The sequence below is a fragment of the Nerophis lumbriciformis genome, linkage group LG05 (genome assembly GCF_033978685.3).
Source record: "Nerophis lumbriciformis linkage group LG05, RoL_Nlum_v2.1, whole genome shotgun sequence".
NCBI classification, from domain to species: domain Eukaryota; kingdom Metazoa; phylum Chordata; class Actinopteri; order Syngnathiformes; family Syngnathidae; genus Nerophis; species Nerophis lumbriciformis.
The window spans coordinates 16751026-16774850 of record NC_084552.2 but is presented as its reverse complement, the minus strand read 5'-3'; the positions used below and the strand labels follow the sequence as shown (position 1 = coordinate 16774850).

At 37.4% G+C, this 23825-nt stretch overlaps 1 protein-coding gene across 1 annotated transcript; it reads left to right on the top strand.

The window, feature by feature from the left end:
• The first annotated feature begins 928 nt into the window (after positions 1–928).
• On the top strand, positions 929–21903 carry LOC133605792 (mannose-P-dolichol utilization defect 1 protein-like). The gene is made up of 7 exons (XM_061959096.2): positions 929–1055; positions 5141–5206; positions 12490–12622; positions 12696–12781; positions 18877–18995; positions 21509–21619; positions 21721–21903. Exons 1-7 carry the CDS (start codon positions 929–931, stop codon positions 21868–21870), a joined length of 792 nt encoding a protein of 263 aa, XP_061815080.2. The 3' UTR covers positions 21871–21903.
• The last annotated feature ends 1922 nt before the right edge of the window (positions 21904–23825 follow it).

Genomic DNA, 23825 nt, shown 5'->3' with positions numbered 1-23825 from the left:
TTTATAACAATTAGGGAGGTTTGCGTCATGTTTGTCCTTCTACGGAAACCATATTAAAACAATTTTTCATTCTGTATATTTTTGAAAAAGCTCCAGAGACGAACAGCTTTGATACATTTTTACATTACTTAAAAGAAAACTGGTTTTGTTTATAACAATTTTACCCAAACATTTCATAAAGTCAAAAAACAAATCAAAAATGTTTAATATTTTTGGTTTAAAGACATAAGTTTGAGTAAATTACTAACAGTCACCTAAACTATGAGGACTTTGTCACCAATGTACTGTAAGTACTCCATGATAGTACTCCAGTAATTGCATCAAGTGCTACACAGAAAATACTCTGTTTAGTTAGTTTGCTATTAGCTAACCACAACTATTCATATCTTATTTTTTCCAGTGTTGAACTCTGACAAACGATCACTAAAAACTAATTGTAAATATTTTCTCAACACAACAAATGAATTGGCTGCTTCTCTGGAGGATATGCCTGTTTAAAAACTGGTATTTTGGCCGGTTCATATCATCCATTTCTGTATATTACAAATATAATGTGCCTTTTTCTATAGTTCTTTTTTTCCATCGTCCTTATCAGGCATTACCGCATACGTACACAAAGAAAAGTCAAAGTTCAACTGTTATCTTTTATTCGGGTGAAAGTAGGTCGTAGTTCACTGATCACGGCGTTTATACATAAACTATACGTCATGAAAATTGTTTAATGTAAAAACAAAAATTTTAATATGTAAAATTTAACAAGTTTTGATTTTTATCGAATATTCTATTTGGTTATAACATAATAATAATTATTCTTATATGCCTAAAAATCTAATACCCATGTATTTTATTACCGTCCAATCAGAAAATGGCAGATAAAAATATGTTGACCTTTGGGTTGTTTAAAAAAAAAAGGAAAAAAGGGCTAACAATGGTGGAGGAAATGTATTTGCAGAAAGGTTCCTCTTTCATGGATCCTTTTAAAGGAGATTTGTTGGCGTATTTTCTCCCCGAGTCGTGCTACACTGCTTTTTTCCTGCAATACAACTTCATAGACGGTAGGTGGCAGCATAACCTACTACATTAATAATAATAATGCATCCTGGGGGGGGGGGGGGTTAACACGTACACACACACACACACACACACACACACACACACACACACACACACACACACACACACTTTAGGCATGACAACCAATCAGTGGTAATTGTGTGTAATAATTGACAGAGACCACCCAGTGTATGCTTTAACTTTGTCAATATACGTTTTGTTGCTGTGGCTTTCCCTTTAAATGTTCTGATGAAAATATTAAAAGTTTAAATATTGAAACAATAAAGTTTTCCGACCTTTTTCGGTTTTTGTCATGAATCTTATTCTTGTAATATCACAACTTTATTCTGTCAACGTTAAGATTTGAAAAAGTGAAGCATACCTCAAATCAAATGAACGAGTATAAAAATATGGAATTAACTTAAAATATATATATATTAGGGCTGTCAAACAATTAAAATAATTAATCACCATTAATCACACTTTGTCCAGAGTTAACTAATAACAGATATATATAAATTTTTTCATCATTAATAAATGTACCCTAGACAGATAATTTTCAAGTTTGTATTACCATGTCTGGACAATTGTTTTTTATGAAATGTTTTTCAAACACAAGCTTTTTTGAACAGCTCAACTCAAAAAGGACAAAAATACGCTTATAATGGCAGTAAATCAAAAGAAAATACCTGCAGATCTTGCCAGATTTTGTATATTGTAGGAATAGTGTGTATTCCTGCTGTAGGAGCACTTGCATTCAGAGGAGGAGCTACACTTCCACGTTTAAAAGCCGTTTCACGCAATGATAACACAAAATGTGGATTGTTACGATCATGTCAAAGATTTTTGGTCATGTAAAATGTTATAACAGAATAAATGCTTCTGATTTTCTATACATTACATGTTGCACAAGTTAATAGTATTCATATCTCTGCATGAGAATGTTTTAATTCTCTATTTATTAATGAAATGTAGTATCAGCCTGCTAAACATTCTGTAATTGCATACTATCAACCAGAGCAAGTTGCAAGACAATATAAACTTTACTTCAATCTGCCAGAAAACATTTATTTAGGTAGAAATATCACAGATTGCATTACAAAACATCTTTGACGAAGCATGATCGTAATGTAAGATGATTTTCCATTTTCTTATCACTATTATTATATTTTTTGTCGGAAGAGATGTTTTGACATCTTTTACGCCGTGACAAAAATAAATAATATTAAAGACTTCCAGCCTCTGTGTTTTCTTTCTGCTAAACTTTCACCCCATCTTACTAAATCAGTGGGTTTATTTGAGCATTTCTTCTTGCTTTTTTCGAACTGAACGCTATCACATTTTATTGCGTCAATTCCAGTCGTATTATTTTGTCAAAATATTATTAATTTATTTGATAATTTACCATGAATGTTACTTTTTGTTGTAACTTGTTTCTAATGTCTTCAAATGTAATGATCGTTTATTCTTCTGTTGTATGAATACTGTACATTAGTTTTAGACAATTCTACACATTTGTGTATTGATCCAGGACCGAGTAGTTACAGTATTAGTCCTACCAATGCCAATACTGATTATTACATTTTTAAAGATCACTGAAAGATTCAATTTTGAATGACAATTATAATCAGAGAAAAACACTGGATAGTGGAATAACAATATCAATTAAATATAGAAATATTTACCTACAACTGACTCTGATTTAAATCCTTGGTTTTTGTCTTTAAAGTCCGCACATGTCCAGGGACTTCTTTCGTGATTTTGTAACAAAAACGATTGTCTATCATATTGTATATCACCTATATTGTGTATAATCTATATTGAACATAATTTATATTGTATATAATTTAAATTATACAACATTTATGTTGTATATCATTTATATTGTTTATCATTTATATTTTATACGATGTATATTGTATATCAACTATATTGTATACCATCTATATTGTCTATCATCTATATTGTACATCACTTACATTGTATATCAATTATATTGTATATCAACTATATTGTATATATCGTTTATATTGTACACCATTTATATTGTATATCATCTCTATTGTATATCAACTATATTGCATATCATTTATATTGTATATCATCTATATTGTATTTAATTTATATTGCATATCATTTATATTGTATATAATCTATATTGTATATTATCTATATTGTACGTAATCTATATTGTATATCAACTATAGTGTATATAATTTATACTGTACATAATTTATATTGTATATAATTTATATTGTATATCATCTATATTGTATATAAACTATATTGCAATTCATTTATATTGTATATCATCTATATTGTATTTAATTTATATTGTATATCATTTATATTGTACATAATCTATATTGTATATCATTTATATGGTATATCATGTATATTGTACATCATCTATATTGTATATCATTTATATTGTATATAATTTATATTGTATGTCATTTATATTGTACATAATTTATATCGTATATCATTTATATCGTATATCATTTATATTATATATAATTTATATTGTATATAATTTATATTGTACATCTATATTGTACATCATTTATATTGTACATCATCTATATTGTATATCATTTATATTGTACATCATATATATTGTATATCATTTATATTGTATATCATCTATATTGTATATCTTTTATACTGTACATCATCTATATCATATATCATTTATATCGTATATCATTTATATTGTATATCATCTATATTGTATATCATTTATATTGTACATCATCCATATGTATATCATTTATATTGTATATAATTTATATTATATGTCATTTATATTGTACATAATCTATATCGTACATCATTTATATTGTATATAATTTATATTGTATGTCATTTATATTGTACATAATCTAGATCGTATATCATTTATATCGTATATCATTTATATTATATATAATTTATATTGTATATAATTTATATTGTACATCATCTATATTGTATATCATTTATATTGTACATCATCTATATTGTATATCATTTATATTGTACATCATATATATTGTATATCATTTATATTGTATATCATCTATATTGTATATCTTTTATACTGTACATCATCTATATCATATATGATTTATATCATATATCATTTATATTGTATATCATCTATATTGTATATCATTTATATTGTACATCATATATATGTATATCATTTATATTGTATATCATTTATATTATATATCATCTATATTGTATATCATCTATATTGTATATCATTTATACTGTACATCATCTATATGTATATCGTTTGTATTGTATATCATTTATATCAGTGGTCCCCAACCACCGGTCCGTGGATCGATTGGTACCGGGCCGCATAAGAAAAATAAAAAAATAAAATATATATATATATATATTTTTTTTTTTTTTTTAATTAAGTCAACATAAAAAACACAAGATACACTTACAATTAGTGCAGCAACCCCAAAAAACCTCCCTCCCCCATTCACACTCATTCACACAAAAGGGTTGTTTCTTTCCGTTATTAATATTTATGGTTCCTACATTATATATCAATATATATCAATACAGTCTGCAGGGATACAGTCCGTAAGCACACATGATTGTATTTTTTTATGACAAAAAAATAAAATAAAACACCCCCCACACCTCATTGTTGACTGGTCCGCAGTTACAAAAAGGTTGGGGACCACTGATTTATACGGTATATTATCTATATTGTGCAACACTATCTGTAACTGGCTTGTAACCCAATTTTCTTCTCACAACTTAAAGCAAAAAATGTTGAGAGACGGCTCGATCCCAGAAACCATACCACTCTCATAATTTTACAAAACATTTTTCAATAATACAATACTTTTCAGTTCATTCTTCCAATCCAATTCTTTTTTTTTTTTTAACTAATTATACCGTACAATATTTGTTTGGAAATAAAATAGCACAACAGTACAACATTTTCTTGTTCGGTCAACTATTCACTAACATCTAGTAGTAGTAGTTTCCAAACTCTATTCCAACTTTATTCTCCTAATATCATGGTTATTGTTTTTCTCTCCAAATGTTACAGAAACAAATCTCTGTTTTGTTTCAGGAGCGTGTTTTAAGACGCTACTGAGCAAAGTCCTGGGGACCGCCATCATCTTGGGATCACGGATGGGTAAGAACACTGCCATCTGGTGGTCATCGGTGCAGTCGTCAGTGGCGCGTCTGGCTGTGCATGGATCACATGACCTTGGACAGATTCCTCTCGTTCTTAGAGACAAAAGCACGCGTTCCGTATTGAGCTGCAAGGGACGCACTTTGACTTTGTCCCGTATTTTTATTTCCGGTAGGATAAAAAAATAGTCCGTAAAATCGAATACAGTTTTGAGAACAGTTTGTCGCAGGCTAAGGTAGATCAATGGAGGCCAAGACTTTTATAGTGTTTGTTTTCCTTGCTGGGCTGTGATCTGCCGAGCTTCTGGTCATGTCGTGACTTTTGTACCACAACCACACTTTCTGGAAAAAAGAGTAAACTGGGGGTTTAGGAGATTATTTTTTTTCAAAGCATCATGTTGTTATCATCTCTACGCTGACTTTATGACAACTATGTGTTCTTGTTGATAAAATAATGATGTTGTGTATCGAAGTTGTTCAACATAACATAGTGTGTCCATCTTTTATGAGAGTGACACTACACTTTATGAAAGTTACACTACACTTTATGAAAGTTACACTACACTTTATGAAAGTGACACTACACTTTATGGGATTGATGATACACTTTATGAGAGTGATGCTATACTTTATGGGATTAATGCTACACTTTATGAGAGTGACGCTACACTTTATGATAGTGACGCTACACTTTATGGGAGTGACACTACACTTTATGATAGTAACACTACACTTTATGATAGTGACGCTTCACTTTATGAAAGTGACACTACACCTTTTGGGAGTGAAGCTACACTTTATGAGAGTGCCACTACACTTTGTGAGAGTAACACTGCACTTTATGAGAGTGACACTACACTTTATGATAGTGAGGCTACACTTTATGATAGTGACGCTACACTTTATCAGAGTGACACTACACTTTATGAAAGTTACACTACACTTTATGATAGTGACGCTTCACTTTATGAAAGTGACACTACACTTTTTGGGAGTGAAGCTACACTTTATGAGAGTGACACTACACTTTATGATATTAACACTACACTTTATGATAGTGACACTACACTTTGTGAGAGTAACACTGCACTTTATGAGAGTGAAACTACACTTTATGATAGTGAGGCTACACTTTATGATAGTGACGCTACATTTTATCAGAGCGACGCTACACTTTATGAGATTGACACTACACTGTATGAGAGTGACACTACACTTTATGATAGTGCCGCTACACTTTATGGGAGTGATGCTGCACTTTATGGGAGTGACACTACACTTTATGAGAGTGGCGCTACACTTTATGAGCGTGACGCTTCACTTTATGATCATGAAAATACACTTTATGAGAGTGACGCTACACTTTATGATCATGACAATACACTTTATGATAGTGACACTACATTTATGATAGTGACACTACACTTTATGATAGTGACGCTACACTTTATGTTAGTGACATTACATTTTATGAGAGTGACGTTACACTTTATGATAATGACACTACACTTTATGATAGTGACACTACATTTTACGATAGTGACGCGACACTCTATGATAGTGACACTACATTTTATGAGAGTGACACTACACTTTATGAAAGTGACACTACAGTTTATGGGAGTGATGCTACACTTTATTGGATTGATGCTACACTTTATGAGAGTGACGCTACACTTAATGTAGTGACACTACACTTTATGATAGTGACACTACACTTTCTGATAGTGACGCTACACTTTATGATAGTGACACTACACTTTATGAGAGTGATGCTACACTTTCTGATAGTGACACTATACTTTATGATAGTGACACTACACTTTATGGGAGTGACGCTACACTTTATGGGAGTGACACTACACTTTATGAGAGTGACGCTACACTTTATGAAAGTGACGCTACACTTTATGAAAGTGACGCTACACTTTATGGTAGTGACACTACACTTTATGATAGTGACACTACACTTTCTGATAGTGACGCTACACTTTATGATAGTGACACTACACTTTATGAGAGTGATGCTACACTTTCTGATAGTGACACTATACTTTATGATAGTGACACTACACTTTATGATAGTGACACTACACTTTATGATAGTGACACTCAGTGTTGGGTTAGTTACTGAAAAACAGTAACTAGTTACAGTTACTAGTTACTTTATTTCAAAAGTAACTCAGTTACTAACTCAGTTACTTACACCAAAAAGTAATGTGTTACTGTGAAAAGTAACTATTTAGTTACTTCTTCTACTTCTTTTTTTTAAAGCTCCCATTAATGCCCTTTTAGCCTTCATTTTAGTACTGTTATTGCACTGGAGAATAATACAATCTGTTGATCAACTTGACATACATTTGCATCACTGAACTCTGCTAAGCAATGTGCTCTACATACAACACACAAAGACAAAGATATGTTTCAAAGGGCCAATTTATTTCAGGCCAGAACAAATTGACAAAACTATTTTAAATAGCTGCAACATAACATACATAAGTAACAAACAGCATAATAACACTAACACTAACACTAACACTAACCACGTTAAACCCAGATTCCGAACTAATAAAGGTCTTAACTCATTCTCTTTCTATGCCACTTCAATATGGAATGCACTCCCAACAGGTGTAAAAGAAAGGGCATCTCTATCCTCCTTCAAAACCGCACTAAAAGAACATCTCCAGGCAACTACAACCCTAAACTAACACCCTCCCTTCCACATAATACCTCTTCGGATTGTAAATAATCAAATGTAGACACTTTTTCTTATACTTTCTGATCTCTCTCTCTGTGTCCACTACTTGCTGTACATATCCTACCAAGTCAGTCCTACACTGTTTCAATGTCCATTTCTCTGATGATGCAATTGATGACTGAAGTGTTGATACCAACCAAACCTAACCACCCCCCCCCCCCTCCATATCCCACACCCCGGATTGTAAATAATGTAAATAATTCAATGTATATACCCTGATGATTATCTTGTGTGATGACTGTATTATGATGTTAGTATATATTTGATAGTATATATCTGTATCTGGACCCCGACTTAAACAAGTTAAAAAACTTATTTGGGTGTTACCATTTAGTGGTCAATTGTACGGAATATGTACTGTACTGTGCAATCTACTAATAAAAGTTTCAATCAATCAATCAATCAATCAACAACATAGCTGTAAAGCTGGCTTCACCTAAGGAAGGCACACGTGACATACACAGAGCCTAACCAGGCAGATTTGAATTGTTGTTTTGGGCAGTAGACGGGATCTTTGATCCAAGACACAACTTACATTTAACTAAAATGTTCTTTCCTTTGTGCTCGACAAAAGAAAAGAAGTGAGAATATCTCATACTTGCCAACCCTCCCGAATTTCACTGCCTCTCCCTGGGACAACCATTCTCCAAATTTCTGCCGATTTCCAGCCGGACTTAAGGCACGCCCCCTCCCGGTCTGTGCGGATCTGAGTGGGGACAGCCTGTCGTCACGTCCGCTTGGCCAACCAAAAAGTAACCACAGAACACTATACGCCTATACGGTATAGTGTTCTGTGGTTACTTTTTTGTTGGCCAAAGGTTGTATTGCGCACCCCCCTCCCCTCCCCTCCCCTCCCCTCCCCTCCCCTCCACTCCCCTCCCCTTCCCACACTCAGACACACAGTCACACGTACACACAGAGAGCGCAGAGGAAGAATCAGAAGCACGTCTCTGCTTCGCTGGAATAAAACACACTCAGATCCTCAGTTTCTAGCCGATACTACATAAAAAGTAACGTAAAATAACGCAGTAACGCATCATGTAGTAACGGTAACTGAGTTATTGAATATAAAAAAATTACGCGTTAGATTACTAGTTACCGCCGAAACTAACGGCGTTAGTCCCAACACTGGTGACACTACACTTTATGATAGTGACGCTACACTTTATGATAGTGACACTACACTTTATGAGAGTGATGCTACACTTTATGATAGTGACACTACACTTTATGATAGTGACGCTACACTTTATGATAGTGACACTACACTTTATGGGAGTGATGCTACCCTTTATGGGATTGATGCTACACTTTATGAGAGTGACGCTACTTTATGAAAGTGACACTACACTTTATGATAGTGATGCTACACTTTATGATAGTGACATTATACTTTATGAAAGTGACACTACACTTTATGATAGTGACGCTACACTTTATGATGGTCACATTGCATTTTATGAGTGTGACGCTACACTTTATGAAAGTGACACTACACTTTATGGGAGTGATCTACACTTTATGGGATTGATGCTACACTTTATGAGAGTGATGCGACACTTTATGAGAGTGACGCTACACTTTATGGTAGTGACACTACACTTTATGATAGTGACACTACTTTATGAAAGTGACACTACACTTTATGATAGTGACGCTACACTTTATGATGGTCACATTGCATTTTATGAGTGTGACGCTACACTTTATGAAAGTGACACTACACTTTATGGGAGTGATCTACACTTTATGGGATTGATGCTACACTTTATGAGAGTGATGCGACACTTTATGAGAGTGACGCTACACTTTATGGTAGTGACACTACACTTTATGATAGTGACACTACTTTATGAAAGTGACACTACACTTTATGATAGTGATGCTACATTTTATGATAGTGACACTATACTTTATGAAAGTGACACTACATTTTATGATAGTGACGCTACACTTTATGATAGTGAGACTACATTTTATGAGTGTGACGTTACACTTTATGAAAGTGACACTACACTTTATGGGAGTGATGCTACACTTTATGGGATTGATGCTACACTTTATGAGAGTGACCCGGCACTTTATGATAGTGACGGTACACTTTATGAGAGTTACACTACACTTTATGAGAGTGACACTACACTGTATGATAGTGTCATTACATTTCATGAGAGTGACACTACACTTTATGAGAGTGACGCTACACTTTATGATAGTGACACTACACTTTAAGATAGTGACGCTACACTTTATGATAGTGACACTACACGTTATGGGAGTGAAGCTACACTTTATGAGAGTGATGCTACACTTTATGATAGTGACGCTACACTTTTTGAGAGTGACGCTACACTTTATGAGAGTGACACTACACTTTATGGGAGTTACATTACACTTTATGATAGAGACGCTACACTTTATGATAGTAACGCTACACTTTATGAGAGTGACACTACACTTTATGGGAGTGACACTACACTTTATGGGAGTTACATTACACTTTATGATAGTGACGCTACACTTTATGATAGTGACGCTACACTTTATGGGAGTGACACTACACTTTATGAGAGTGACTCTTCACTTTATGATAGTGACGCTTCATTTTATGGGAGTGACACTACACTTTATGAGAGTGACACTACACTTTATGATAGTGACGCTTCACTTCATGATAGTTGTTATTTTGAACAAAAACATTGATTATTGAACAATTAATATGTATTAGTCTAAAACCTGCACATTTTAGTAAATATATTTAAAATTATATTATATTTGTCCTGTGCCGTTTCTGTAGTATTTAAAAATGTTTTACTCTCAGTAAAAACTTCAGTATTCAGTCGGCCTTGAGGTGTTTGGCAGGATTGTCTAATAATACTGAGACCGAGCCAGGCCGGGGAAAGACTCCAGTCTCTTAACTGCATTTTACATGAAACAATGTCACCATCTAGTGGCAGCAGTAGTAAATACATCTCAATCTAATCCAGCACTGACAATACACAAAAACTAGAAAATGGGACTTCACCAAAATATGTTTTCTACCATTTTTTTTCTTGAAAATATAATATATATATTTTTTTGAAAGTATAACACCTTTTTTTGGAAAAAAAAAAATGCAATTTTTCATTTTAAAAAACGATTTAAAAAATACTTAAATATCTGCTTGACTTATACTTATATGGTACGCTGTAACAACCATATGTTTCACGGTAAAAAAAAAAAACATTTGCCAGAATTTGACCTTTAAAATACAGTTCATTCTGGAAATGCCGGTTTTTCGGTAAAATTTGGTCCTCCGGACCAAAGAGAAATAGAACCATCCGGATTGTTATAGGCGCAAGGTTGAAAAGCCAGCACCTGTGATGGTATGGGGTTGTATTAGTGCCCAAGACATGGGTAACTTACACATCTGTGAAGGCGCCATTAATGCTGAAAGGTACATACAGGTTTTGGAGCAACATGTTGCCATCCAAGCAACATTATCATGGACGCCCCTGCTTATTTCAGCAAGACAATGCCAAGCCACGTATTACAACAGCGTGGCTTCATAGTAAAAAAGTGTGGGTACTAGACTGGCCTGCCTGTAGTCCAGACCTGTCTCCCATTGAAAATATGAAGCCTAAAATATCACAACAGAGATCCCGGGCTGTTGAACAACTTAAGCTGTACATCAAGCAAGAATGGGAAAGAATTCCACCTGAGAAGCTTAAAAAATTGGTCTCCTCAGTTCCCAAACGTTTACTGAGTGTTGTTAAAAGGAAAGGCCATGTAACACAGTGGTAAAATGCACCTGTGCCAACTTTTTTGCAATGTGTTGCTGCCATTAAATTCTAAGTTAATGATTATTTGCATGTTTCTCAGTTCGAACGTTAAGTATCTTGTCTTTGCAGTCTATTCAATTGAATATAAGTTGAAAAGGATTTGCAAATCATTGTATTCGGTTTTTATTTCCGAATTACACAACGTGCCAACTTCACTGTTTTTTTTTACAAGATAAGCATGCCAGCTGTGTGGGGAATGTCGTCATTATATTGCGGTACGTCAAATTTCATAAAAGTGCCCCGTCATTCATTAGTTCACATTGACATCCCACTGGGTTGAGTTTTTCCTTGCCCTGATGTGGGCTCTGAACCGAGGATGTCGTTGTGGCTTGTGCAGCCTTTTGAGACACTTGTGATTTAGGGCTATATAAATAAACATTGATTGATTGATTGATATGCACTTCTTCTGGGGATGTTCTCCCTTCATAGCCCTGTCTATTTGTGCCATCACCAGGTGTACCCCGCCTCTCACCCGAAATTATATACTAAATGAAAATAAAAAGAATAAAAAATTTTAGCAAATAAACTGCTTTTTTCTCACATATTTACATATTTTTGTGTCCATAAAATATGACGTTTTTATGAGGAACGGTTTTGCGTAATTTAGACTTAAACTGTTTGTGATATTTGGCGTCTCCTTGTGGCCAACATTTGTATAACTTGACAAGATGACGTTTTCTTGTTGTTGTTGTTGTTGTTTTCCAGTAAAGTTGCCTCAGATTGTGAAGGTGATTGCAGCAAAAAGTGCAGAGGGTCTAAGTTTCCCGTCTGTGCTGGTGGAGCTGCTGGCCATCACAGGAAGCATCGCCTACGGCGTCAAGAACAGCTTCCCCTTCAGGTCCAGTACATATCAGGACGCCTCGTGTCTTAAATCGATTTATTTTCATCTTCATTTAATGTTTTCTTAACAGCGCGTGGGGTGAGGCGCTCTTCGTCATGGTGCAGACGGTCACCGTCGGCTTCCTCATTCAGTTCTACACTAAAAGGACAGCCAAAGGTTAGAAAACTTGTCGCCTGTTCAAGGGTCAAACTGTCGCATTTGCGACTCAAAGTAGGTCATGTGTGTTTTGGAAAAAACAAAGACAGATTTTAACGCTCATCACATTTTGCTCCCAAGATAAATCCACCCAAAGTTGATCAAAGGAGAGTAAAATGTTCATGTTTGAAATAAACATAAACCATAACCATAACCAAATGGACTGTGATTGACGTGGAAGTGGCACTGATCTCTGTGTGCGGTGCTGGCATTCTATGTTTTTTAAGGGGGGAAAGTTTTTAGGTTTTTTTCAGTTTTCAAGGTAGGGTAATACATTTTTCAAGAAAACTAATTTGTGGGTTATTTTTATAATAAGATTTAATTTAAAAAAAAAATTTTTTTTAATTTGTTTTTAAAAAATATACTACTTATTGTTAAAGAATTTAAAAAAAAAATCCGAAATATACAACGTATGTCAAAAAAAATAAAGATTTGTTCTCAAAAATATGAGATGTTAGTTGCAAAATATACAATGTTATTCCTGGAAAATGATACTTAATACATAAATACGAACCTTTTTTTTTTTTACATGTATGTTTTCTGAAAAAAGTTATTATTATTATTAAAAGGGATTATTATTAATATTATTATTATTATTTCATTATTATTATTCTGTGGTTTGACAAGTCTACATTTCAAATTATTTTTGGAAACTGTGGACGTCGTGTCCTCCGTACCAAAGACAAAGAGAACCATCCGGACTGCTATAGGCGCAAAGTTGAAAAGCCAGCATCTGTGATGGTATGGGGGTGTATTAGTGCCCAAGGCATGGGTAACTTACACATATGTGAAGGCGCCATTAGTGCTGAAAGGTACATACAGGTTTTGGAGCAACATATGTTGCCATCCAAGCAACATTATCATGGACGCCCCTGCTTATTTCAGCAAGACAATGCCAAGCCACATGTTACAACAGCGTGGCTTCATAGTAAAAAATTGTGGGTACTAGACTGGCCTGCCTGTAGTCCAGACCTGTCTCCCATTATTTATATATATATATATATATATATATATATATATATATATATATATATATATATATATATATATATATATATATATATATATATATACATATATATATATATATATATATATATATATATATATATATATATATATATATATATATATATATATATATATATATATATATATATATATATATCAGATCAAGAATAAATGCATACTATATTTCACAAAAAGCTTTTTAGTATCCATTTTTCCTCAAAAAATATATTTTATATTATAAAATATTATTATGTATTATATATTATTTTTCTTATAATTTCCAACATATCAACAAAAAAATACACATCATAAATAGAAATATTTAAAAAAAATATTGAAAATTATTGCTGGCAGATATAAGCTTTTATTGACAACATACACTTTTTTTTAGTTAAAAATATATAGTTTTGTTAATTTGTCATTCATAATATTTCAAAATAAGCAGAATGTGTTTTCCCCAAAATACAACTTTTTCCAAAAAATATACAACTTTGTGCTTATGTCAATAAATTCTTACTTTTTGAAAACTATACACCCTTTTACAAACATATAACTAAAATTGCTCAAGAATAAACAGTCTTGAAAATGTGTTCTTGTTGAAAATGTCTGACTTTTTACGAAAACATCAAAGTTTGGTGACTTTCTTGCAAGTGTTGTTTTTGTGTTGTGTATTTAAGATTGTTGTTTCTCTTGTTGTCTTCACTCACTTTATGTTTTCGAAAATATGAGATGTTAGTTGCAAAATATACAATGTTGTTCCTGAAAAATTATACTTAATAAGTATATTGACCTTAATTTAAAAAATGGAAGATTTTTTTAATTAAAAAAGTTTTTTTAATGAAAAAAAGTTATTTGAAAAAGATCCATCCATCTCAATCCATCTTCTTCCGCTTATCTGAGGTCGGGTCGCGGGGGCAGCAGCCTAAGCAGACTTCCCTATCCCCAGCCACTTCGTCCAGCTCTTCCTGTGGGACCCCGAGGCGTTCCCAGGCCAGCCGGGAGACATAGTCTTCCCAACGTGTCCTGGGTCTTACCCGCGGCCTCCTACCGGTCGGACGTGCCCTAAACACCTCCCTAGGGAGGCGTTCGGTTGGCATCCTGACCAGATGCCCGAACCACCTCATCTGGCTCCTCTTGATGTGGAGGAGCAGCGGCTTTACTTTGAGCTCCCCCCGGATGGCAGAGCTTCTCACCCTATCTCTAAGGGAGAGCCCCGCCACCCGGCGGAGGAAACTCATTTCGGCCGCTTGTACCCGTGATCTTGTCCTTTCGGTCATAACCCAAAGCTCATGGCCATAGGTGAGGATGGGAACGTAGATCGACCGGTAAATTGAGAGCTTTGCCTTCCGGCTCAGCTCCTTCTTCACCACAACGGATCGATACAGCGTCCGCATTACTGAAGACGCCGCACCGATTCGCCTGTCGATCTCACGATCCACTCTTCCCTCACTCGTGAACAAGACTCCGAGGTACTTGAACTCCTCCACTTGGGGCAAGATCTCCTCCCCAACCCGGAGATGGCACTCCACCCTTTTCCGGGCGAGAACCATGGACTCGGACTTGGAGGTGCTGATTCTCATCCCAGTCGCTTCACACTCGGCTGCGAACCGATCCAGCGAGAGCTGAAGATCCTGGCCAGATGAAGCCATCAGGACCACATCATCTGCAAAAAGCAGAGACCTAATCCTGCAGCCACCAAACCAGATCCCCTCAACGCCTTGACTGCGCCTAGAAATTCTGTCCATAAAAGTTATGAACAGAATCGGTGACAAAGGGCAGCCTTGGCGGAGTCCAACCCTCACTGGAAACGTGTCCGACTTACTGCCAGCAATGTGGACCAAGCTCTGGCACTGAGCATACAGGGAGCGGACTACCACAATCAGACAGTCCGCTACCCCATACTCCCTGAGCACTCCCCACAGGACTTCCCGAGGGACACGGTCAAATGCCTTCTCCAAGTCCACAAAACACATGTAGACTGGTTGGGCAAACTCCCATGCACCCTCAAGGACCCTGCCGAGAGTATAGTGCTGGTCCACAGTTCCACGACCAGGACGAAAACCACACTGTTCCTCCTGAATCCGAGGTTCGACTATCCGGCGTAGCCTCCTCTCCAGTACACCCGAATAGATCTTACCGGGAAGGCTGAGGAGTGTGATCCCACGATAGTTAGAACACACCCTCCGGTTCCCCTTATTAAAGAGAGGAACCACCACCCCGGTCTGCCAATCCAGAGGTACCGCCCCCGATGTCCACGCGATCCTGCAGAGTCTTGTCAACCAAGACAGCCCCACAGCATCCAGAGCCTTAAGGAACTCCGGGCGGATCTCATCCACCCCCGGGGCCTTGCCACCAAGGAGCTTTTTAACTACCTCAGCAACCTCAGCCCCAGAAATAGGAGAGCCCACCACAGACTCCCAAGGCACTGTTTCCTCATAGGAAGACGTGTTGGTGGGATTGAGGAGGTCTTCGAAGTATTCCCTCCACCGATCCACAACATCCGCAGTCGAGGTCAGCAGAATACCATCCTCGCCATACACGGTGTTGATAGTGCACTGCTTCCCCTTCCTGAGGCGGCGGATGGTGGTCCAGAATTGCTTCGAAGCCGTCCGAGTTTTTGCCTCTGCGACCGCTGAAGCCGCACACCGCTTGGCCTGTCGGTACCTGTCCGCTGCCTCAGGAGTCCTATGAGCCAAAAGAATCCGATAGGACTCCTTCTTCAGCTTGACGGCATCCCTCACCGCCGGTGTCCACCAACGGGTTCTAGGATTACCACCACGACAAGCACCAACTACCTTGCGGCCACAGCTCCAATCAGCTGCCTCGACAATAGAGGCGCGGAACATGGTCCATTCGGACTCAATGTCCAGTACCTCCCTCGTGACATGTTCAAAGTTCTTCCGGAGGTGGGAATTGAAACTCTCTCTGACAGGAGACTCTGCCAGACGTTCCCAGCAAACCCTCACAATGCGTTTGGACCTGCCAGGTCTGTCCGGCATCCTCCCCCACCATCGCAGCCAACTCACCACCAGGTGGTGATCGGTAGAAAGCTCCGCCCCTCTCTTCACCCGAGTGTCCAAAACATGAGGCCGCAAATCCGATGACACAACTACAAAGTCGATCATGGAACTGCGGCCTAGGGTGTTCTGGTGCCAAGTGCACATATGGACACCCTTATGTTTGAACATGGTGTTCGTTATGGACAATCTGTGACGAGCACAAAAGTCCAATAACAAAACACCGCTCGGGTTCAGATCCGGGCAGCCATTCTTCCCAATCACGCCTCTCCAGGTTTCACTGTCGCTGCCAACATGAGCATTGAAGTCCCCGGTAGGACGAGGGAATCACCCGGGGGAGCACTCTCAAGTACTCCCTCAAGTGAATCCAAAAAGGGTGGGTACTCTGTGCTGCGGTTTGGCGCGTAAGCGCAAACCACAGTCAGGACCCGTTCCCCCACCCGAAGGCGGAGGGAAGCTACCCTCTCGTCCACCGGGTTGAACTCCAACGTGCAGGCTCTGAGGGGGGAAACAAGAATTGCCACCCCAGCCCGTCGCCTTTCACTGCCGGCAACGCCAGAGTGGAAGAGAATCCAGCCCCTCTCGAGAGAACTGGTTCCAGAGCCCTTGCTGTGCGTCGAAGTGAGTCCGACTATATCTAGCCGGAACTTCTCCACCTCGCGCACTAGCTCAGGCTCCTTCCCCCCAGCGAGGTGACGTTCCACGTCCCAAGAGCTAGCTTCTGTAGCCGAGGATCGGACCGGCAAGTGCCCTGCCTTCGGCTGCCGCCCAGCTCACATCGCACCCGACCTCTATGACCCCTGCTATGGGTGGTGAGCCCATTGGAGGGGGGACCCACGTTGCCTCTTCGGGCTGTGCCCGGCCGGGCCCCATGGGGACAGGCCCGGCCACCAGGCGCTCGCCATCGTACCCCACCTCCGGGCCTGGCTCCAGAGGGGGGCCCAGGTGACCCGCGTCCGGGCGAGGGAAATCTTTGTTCCTTGTCAGTGTTATTCATAGAGATCTTCGAGCTGCTCTTTGTCTGATCCCTCACCTAGGACCAGTTTGCCTTGGGAGACCCTACCAGGGGGCATAGAAGCCCCCGGACAACATAGCTCCTAGGATCATTGGGACACGCAAACTCCTCTACCACGTTAAGGTGGAAAAGATGAGAATCCTTATATATATATATATATATATATATATATATATATATATATATATATATATATATATATATATATATATATATATATATATATATATATATATATATATATGATTGGAAAGATAAAGAATAAATACATACTATATTTCACATAAAGCTTTCTTAGTATATCCATTTTTTCTCAAAAAATATATTTTATATTATAAAATATTATTATATATTATCAAATATTTTTCTTCAAATTTCCAAATTATCTCAAGAAAAAAATACATATTTTTACTAGAAATATTGAAAATAATTATTTAAAAGATTAACATTTTTTAATTGAAAATTATTGCTGCTTGATAAAAAATATACACTTTTTTAAATACATTTTTAAATAAAAATATATTTAAAAAATATATATATCAATTATAACATTTCAAAATAAACATAATGTGTTTCCCCCAAAATACAACTTTTTCACAAAAATATACAACTTTGTGCTTATGTCAATAAATTCTTACTTCTTGAAAACTATACACCCTTTTACAAACATAACTAAAAATGCTCAACAAATATTAGTTTTATATATACATATGAAAAAGATGAGAATATTTTTCCTCCAAAAATACAACCCTTTAAAAAATACATACTATATTTCACAAAAAGCTTTTTTAGTATCCATTTTTTCTCAAAAAACATATTTTATATTCAAAATAAACAACGTGTTTCCCCCAACATTTTCCCCAAAATATACAACTTTGTGCTTATGTCAATAAATCCTTACTTCTTGAAAATGATACACCCTTTTGAAAAAATATCAGGTTTTTTTAGTCTAGAAAATATGTCCTTCTTGACTTTTTTTACGAAAACATCAAAGTTTGGTGACTGTCTTGCAGGTGTTGTTTTTGTGTTGGTGTATTTGGGATTGTTGTTTCTCTTGTTGTCTCCACTCACTCCTTCATCAGTGGTGACCACCATGCAAGCGTCCAACATGCCTGCAATCATCGTCAGCAGGGTACACAAACATTGTCACCGCCAACTACAAACCCTGTTTCCATATGAGTTGGGAAATTGTGTTAGATGCAAATATAAACGGAATACAATGATTTGCTAATCCTTTTCAACCCATATACAGTTGAATATGCTACAAAGACAACATATTTGATGTTCAAACTGATAAACTTTTTTTTTTTGCAAATAATCATTAACTTTAGAATTTGATGCCAGCAACACGTGACAAAGAAGTTGGGAAAGGTGGCAATAAATACTGATAAAGTTGAGGAATGCTCATCAAACACTTATTTGGAACATCCCACAGGTGAACAGGCTAATTAGGAACAGGTGGGTGCCATGATTGGGTATAAAAGTAGATTCCATGAAATGCTCAGTCATTCACAAACAAGGATGGGGCGAGGGTCACCCATACTTGCCAACCTTGAGACCTCCGATTTCGGGAGGTGGGGTGGGGTGTGGGGAGGGGGGCGTGGCTAAGAGGGGAGGAGTATATTTACAGCTAGAATTCACCAAGTCAAGTATTTCCTATATATATATATATATATATATATAGGAAATACTTGACTTTCAGTGAATTCTAGCTATAAATATATATTTCTTTTATTGTATATATATATATATATATATATATATATATATATATATATATATATATATATATATATATATATATATATATATATATATATATATATATATATATATATATATATATATATATAAAAGAAATACTTGAATTTCAGTGTTCATTTATTTACACATATACTTGTTGAGTTAAGGGTTGAATTGTCCATCCTTGTTCTATTCTCTGTCACTATTTTTCTAACCATGCTGAAGCCTGAACACCCTCTCTGATGATGCATTGCTGTGTGGCACGCACAAAAGTGCTTTCATCAAATGCACTAGATGGCAGTATTGTCCTGTTTAAGAGTGTCACAACATTGCTGTTTACGGCAGACGAACTGATTTACGGTAGACCAAAACGTGACTGCTGTTGTTGTGTGTTGTTGCCACGCTGGGAGGACGTTAATGAAACTGCCTAACAATAAACCCACATAAGAAACCAAGAACTCGCCCTCCATCATTCTACAGTTATAACGTCATTGGGCAGGCACACCGTTTATATTGTGGGAAAGCGGACTCAGGTCCGCATGGACCTGAGTCCGCCTGAATTTCGGGAGATTTTCGGGAGATAATTTGTCCCAGGAGGTTTTCGGGAGAGGCGCTGAATTTCGGGAGTCTCCCGGAAAATCCGGGAGGGTTGGCAAGTATGGGGTCACCACTTTGTCAACGAATGCATGAGCAAATTGTTGAACAGTTTAAGAAAAACCTTTCTCAACCAGCTATTGCAAGGAATTTAGGGATTTCACCATCTACGGTCCGTAATATCATCAAAGGGTTCAGAGAATCTGGAGAAATCACTGCACGTAAGCAGCTAAGCCTGTGACCTTCGATCCCTCAGGCTGTAGTGTATCAACAAGCAACATCAGTGTGTAAAGGATATCACCACATGGGCTCAGGAACACTTCAGAAACCCACTGTCAGTAACTACAGTTGGTCGCTACATCTGTAAGTGCAAGTTAAAACTCTCCTAAGCAAGGCGAAAACCGTTTATCAACAACACCCAGAAACGCAGTCGGCTTTGCTGGGCCTGAGCTCATCTAAGATGGACTGATACAAAGTGGAAAAGTGTTGTGCGGTCTGACGAGTCCACATTTCAAATTGTTTTTGGAAACTGTGGACATCGTGTCCTCCCGACCAAAGAGGAAAAGAACCATCCGGATTGTTATAGGCGCAAAGTTGAAAAGCCAGCATCTGTGATGGTATGGGGGCGTATTAGTGCCCAAGACATGGGTAACTTACACATATGTGAAGGCGCCATTAATGCTGAAAGGTACATACAAGTTTTGGAGCAACATATGTTGCCATCCAAGCAACGTTACCATTGACGCCCCTGCTTATTTCAGCAAGACAATGCCAAGCCACGTGTTACATCAACGTGGCTTCATAGTAAAAGAGTGCGGGTACTAGACTGGCCTGCCTGTAGTCCAGACCTGTCTCCCATTGAAAATGTGTAGCGCATTATGAAGCCTAAAATACCACAACGGAGACCCCCGGACTGTTGAACAACTTAAGCTGTACATCAAGCAAGTATGGGAAAGAATTCCACCTGAGAAGCTTAAAAATGTGTCTCCTCAGTTCCCAAACGTTTACTGAGTGTTGTTAAAAGGAAAAGCCATGTAACACAGTGGTGAACATGCCCTTTCCCAACTACTTTGGCACGTGTTGCAGCCATGAAATTCTAAGTTAATTATTATTTGCAAAAAAAAACAAGGTTTATGAGTTTGAACATCGAATATCTTGTTTTTGTAGTGCATTCAATTGCATTTGGGTTGAAAAGGATTTGCAAATCATTGTATTCCGTTTACCGGTATATTTACATCTAACACAATTTCCCAACTCATATGGAAACGGGGTTTGTAAATACACAAATAAACCACGTGTGTCCTACAGATCATCCAAGGAGTCACCAACTTCCGGAATGGACACACTGGCCAGTTGTCTGCTATGACTGTTTTCATCTTATTTGCTGGATCGCTAGCGCGCATCTTCACATCAGTGCAAGTAAAAAACCCAAACAAATAACACTAATCTCAATATATATTATTCCTGTAAAATGAAAGGTAGACATGATTCATCACACCACCTGCATGTTGTGTCCGCAGGAGACCGGGGACACGCTGCTGGTCGTCACCTACGTGGTATCAGTGGCCTGCAACCTCGTCATAGTTGTGCAGATTCTCTACTACTGGAAAAGAACTCAAAAGATTCTAAACAAAGTACCGGACATTGAAAAGACAACGGTCCATGTATAGATCTTCTTCTTCTTTTGTGTCCCAAAAAGGAAATAAATGTGAATAAATGTTTTATGCTTCAGCTCATCCGTGACCTTAACAAAGAGAATGGATATTTATTTGAATTAATTCATGATGTAACATTATGTTATTTTATTAATTAATTATTAATTTATTAATTATTAATTCCACCAAAAAATTAAAAAAATACAAAATTCTACACACAATACCCCATAACGACAATGAGAAAAGTGTTTTTTTTTTCTAAAGATATTTTTGCAAGTTTATTAAAAAATAAAAAAAGAAATTTAAAAAAAGAAATCACATAAGTATTCAGACCCTTTACTCAATACTTTGTTGATGCACCTTTGGTAGCAGTTACAGCCTGAAGTCTTTTTGAGTATGTCACCACAAACTTGGCACACCTATCTTTGGACAGTTTCAACCATTTCTCTTTGCAGCACCTCTCAAGCTCCATCAGGTTGGATGGGAAGCGTCATTTTCAGATCTCTTCAGAGATGTTCAATGGGATTTAAGTCGGTTGGGCCCCTCAAGGACATTTACAGAGTAGTCCTGAAGCCATTCCTTTGACATCTTGGTTGTGATATCTTGGTTATTGTCCTGCTGTCGCCACAGTCTGAGTTCAAGAGCGCTCTGGAGCAGGTTTTCATCCAGGATGTCTCTGTACTTTTCTGCATTCATCTTGTCTTCTATCCTGACTTGTTTTCCAGTTCCTTCCACTTAAGACCATCCCCACAGCATGATCCTGCCACCACCATGCTTCACTGTAGAGATGGTATGTCCTGGTTTCCTCCAAACATTCAGGCCAAAGAGTTCAAGCTTTGTCTCATCAGACCAGAGAATTTAGTTTTTCATGGTCTGAGAGTCTTTCAGGTGCATTTTGGCAAGCTTTTTACTAAGAAATGGCTTTTGTCTGGCCACTCTACCGTACAGGCCTGATTGGTGGATTGTCCTTCTGGAAGGTTCTCCCCTTTTCACAGAGGAATGACAGAGTGACCATCGGGTTCTTGGTCTCGTCCCTGACTAGGGTCCTTCTCTCCAGCTCTAGATAGAATCCTGGTGGTTTCAAACATCTTCCATTTATGGATGATGGAGGCAACTGTGTTCATTGGGACCTTCAAGGCAGCAGATATGTTTTTAAACCCTTTTCCAGATTCGTGCACGAGACAATCCTGTCCCTGAGGTCTACAGACAATTCATTGGACTTTGTTCTTGGTTTGTACTCTGCCCTGCACTGTCAAGTGTGGGACCTTATACAAACCCTGTTTCCATATGAGTTGGGAAATTGTGTCAGATGTAAATATAAACGGAATACAATGATTTGCAAATAATTTTCAACCCATATTCAGTTGAATGCACTACAAAGACAAGATATTTGATGTTCCAGCTCATAAACTTTTTTTTTTTTTTTGCAAATACTAATTAACTTAGAATTTCATGGCTGCAACACGTGCCAAAGTAGTTGGGAAAGGGCATGTTCACCACTGTGTTACATGGCCTTTCCTTTTAACAACACTCAAGAAACGTTTGGGAACTGAGGAGACACATTTTTTAAGCTTCTCAGGTGGAATTCTTTCCCATTCTTGCTTGATGTACAGCTTAAGTTGTTCAACAGTCCCGGGTCTCCGTTGTGGTATTTTAGGTTTCACAATGCGCCACACATTTTCAATGGGAGACAGGTCTGGACTACAGGCAGGCCAGTCTAGTACCCGCAAACTTTTACTATGAAGCCACGTTGATGTAACACGTGGCTTGGCATTGTCTTGCTGAAATAAGCAGGGACGCCCCGTTACCATGGACGCCATGGTAACGTTGCTTGGATGGCAACATATGTTGCTCCAAAACCTGTATGTACCTTTCAGCATTAATGAAGCCTTCACAGATGTGTAAGTTACCCATGTCTTGGGCACTAATACACCCTCATACCATCACAGATGCTGGCTTTTGAACTTTGC

Coding starts and splice junctions, on each gene's coding strand:
- LOC133605792 (XM_061959096.2), top strand. CDS start 929: ATGGTGGAGGAAATGTATTTGCAGAAAGGTTCCTCTTTCATGGATCCT. Junction 1,056..5,140: donor GCAATACAACTTCATAGACG/GTAGGTGGCAGC, acceptor GTTTTGTTTCAG/GAGCGTGTTTTAAGACGCTA. Junction 12,782..18,876: donor CACTAAAAGGACAGCCAAAG/GTTAGAAAACTT, acceptor ACTGTCTTGCAG/GTGTTGTTTTTGTGTTGGTG.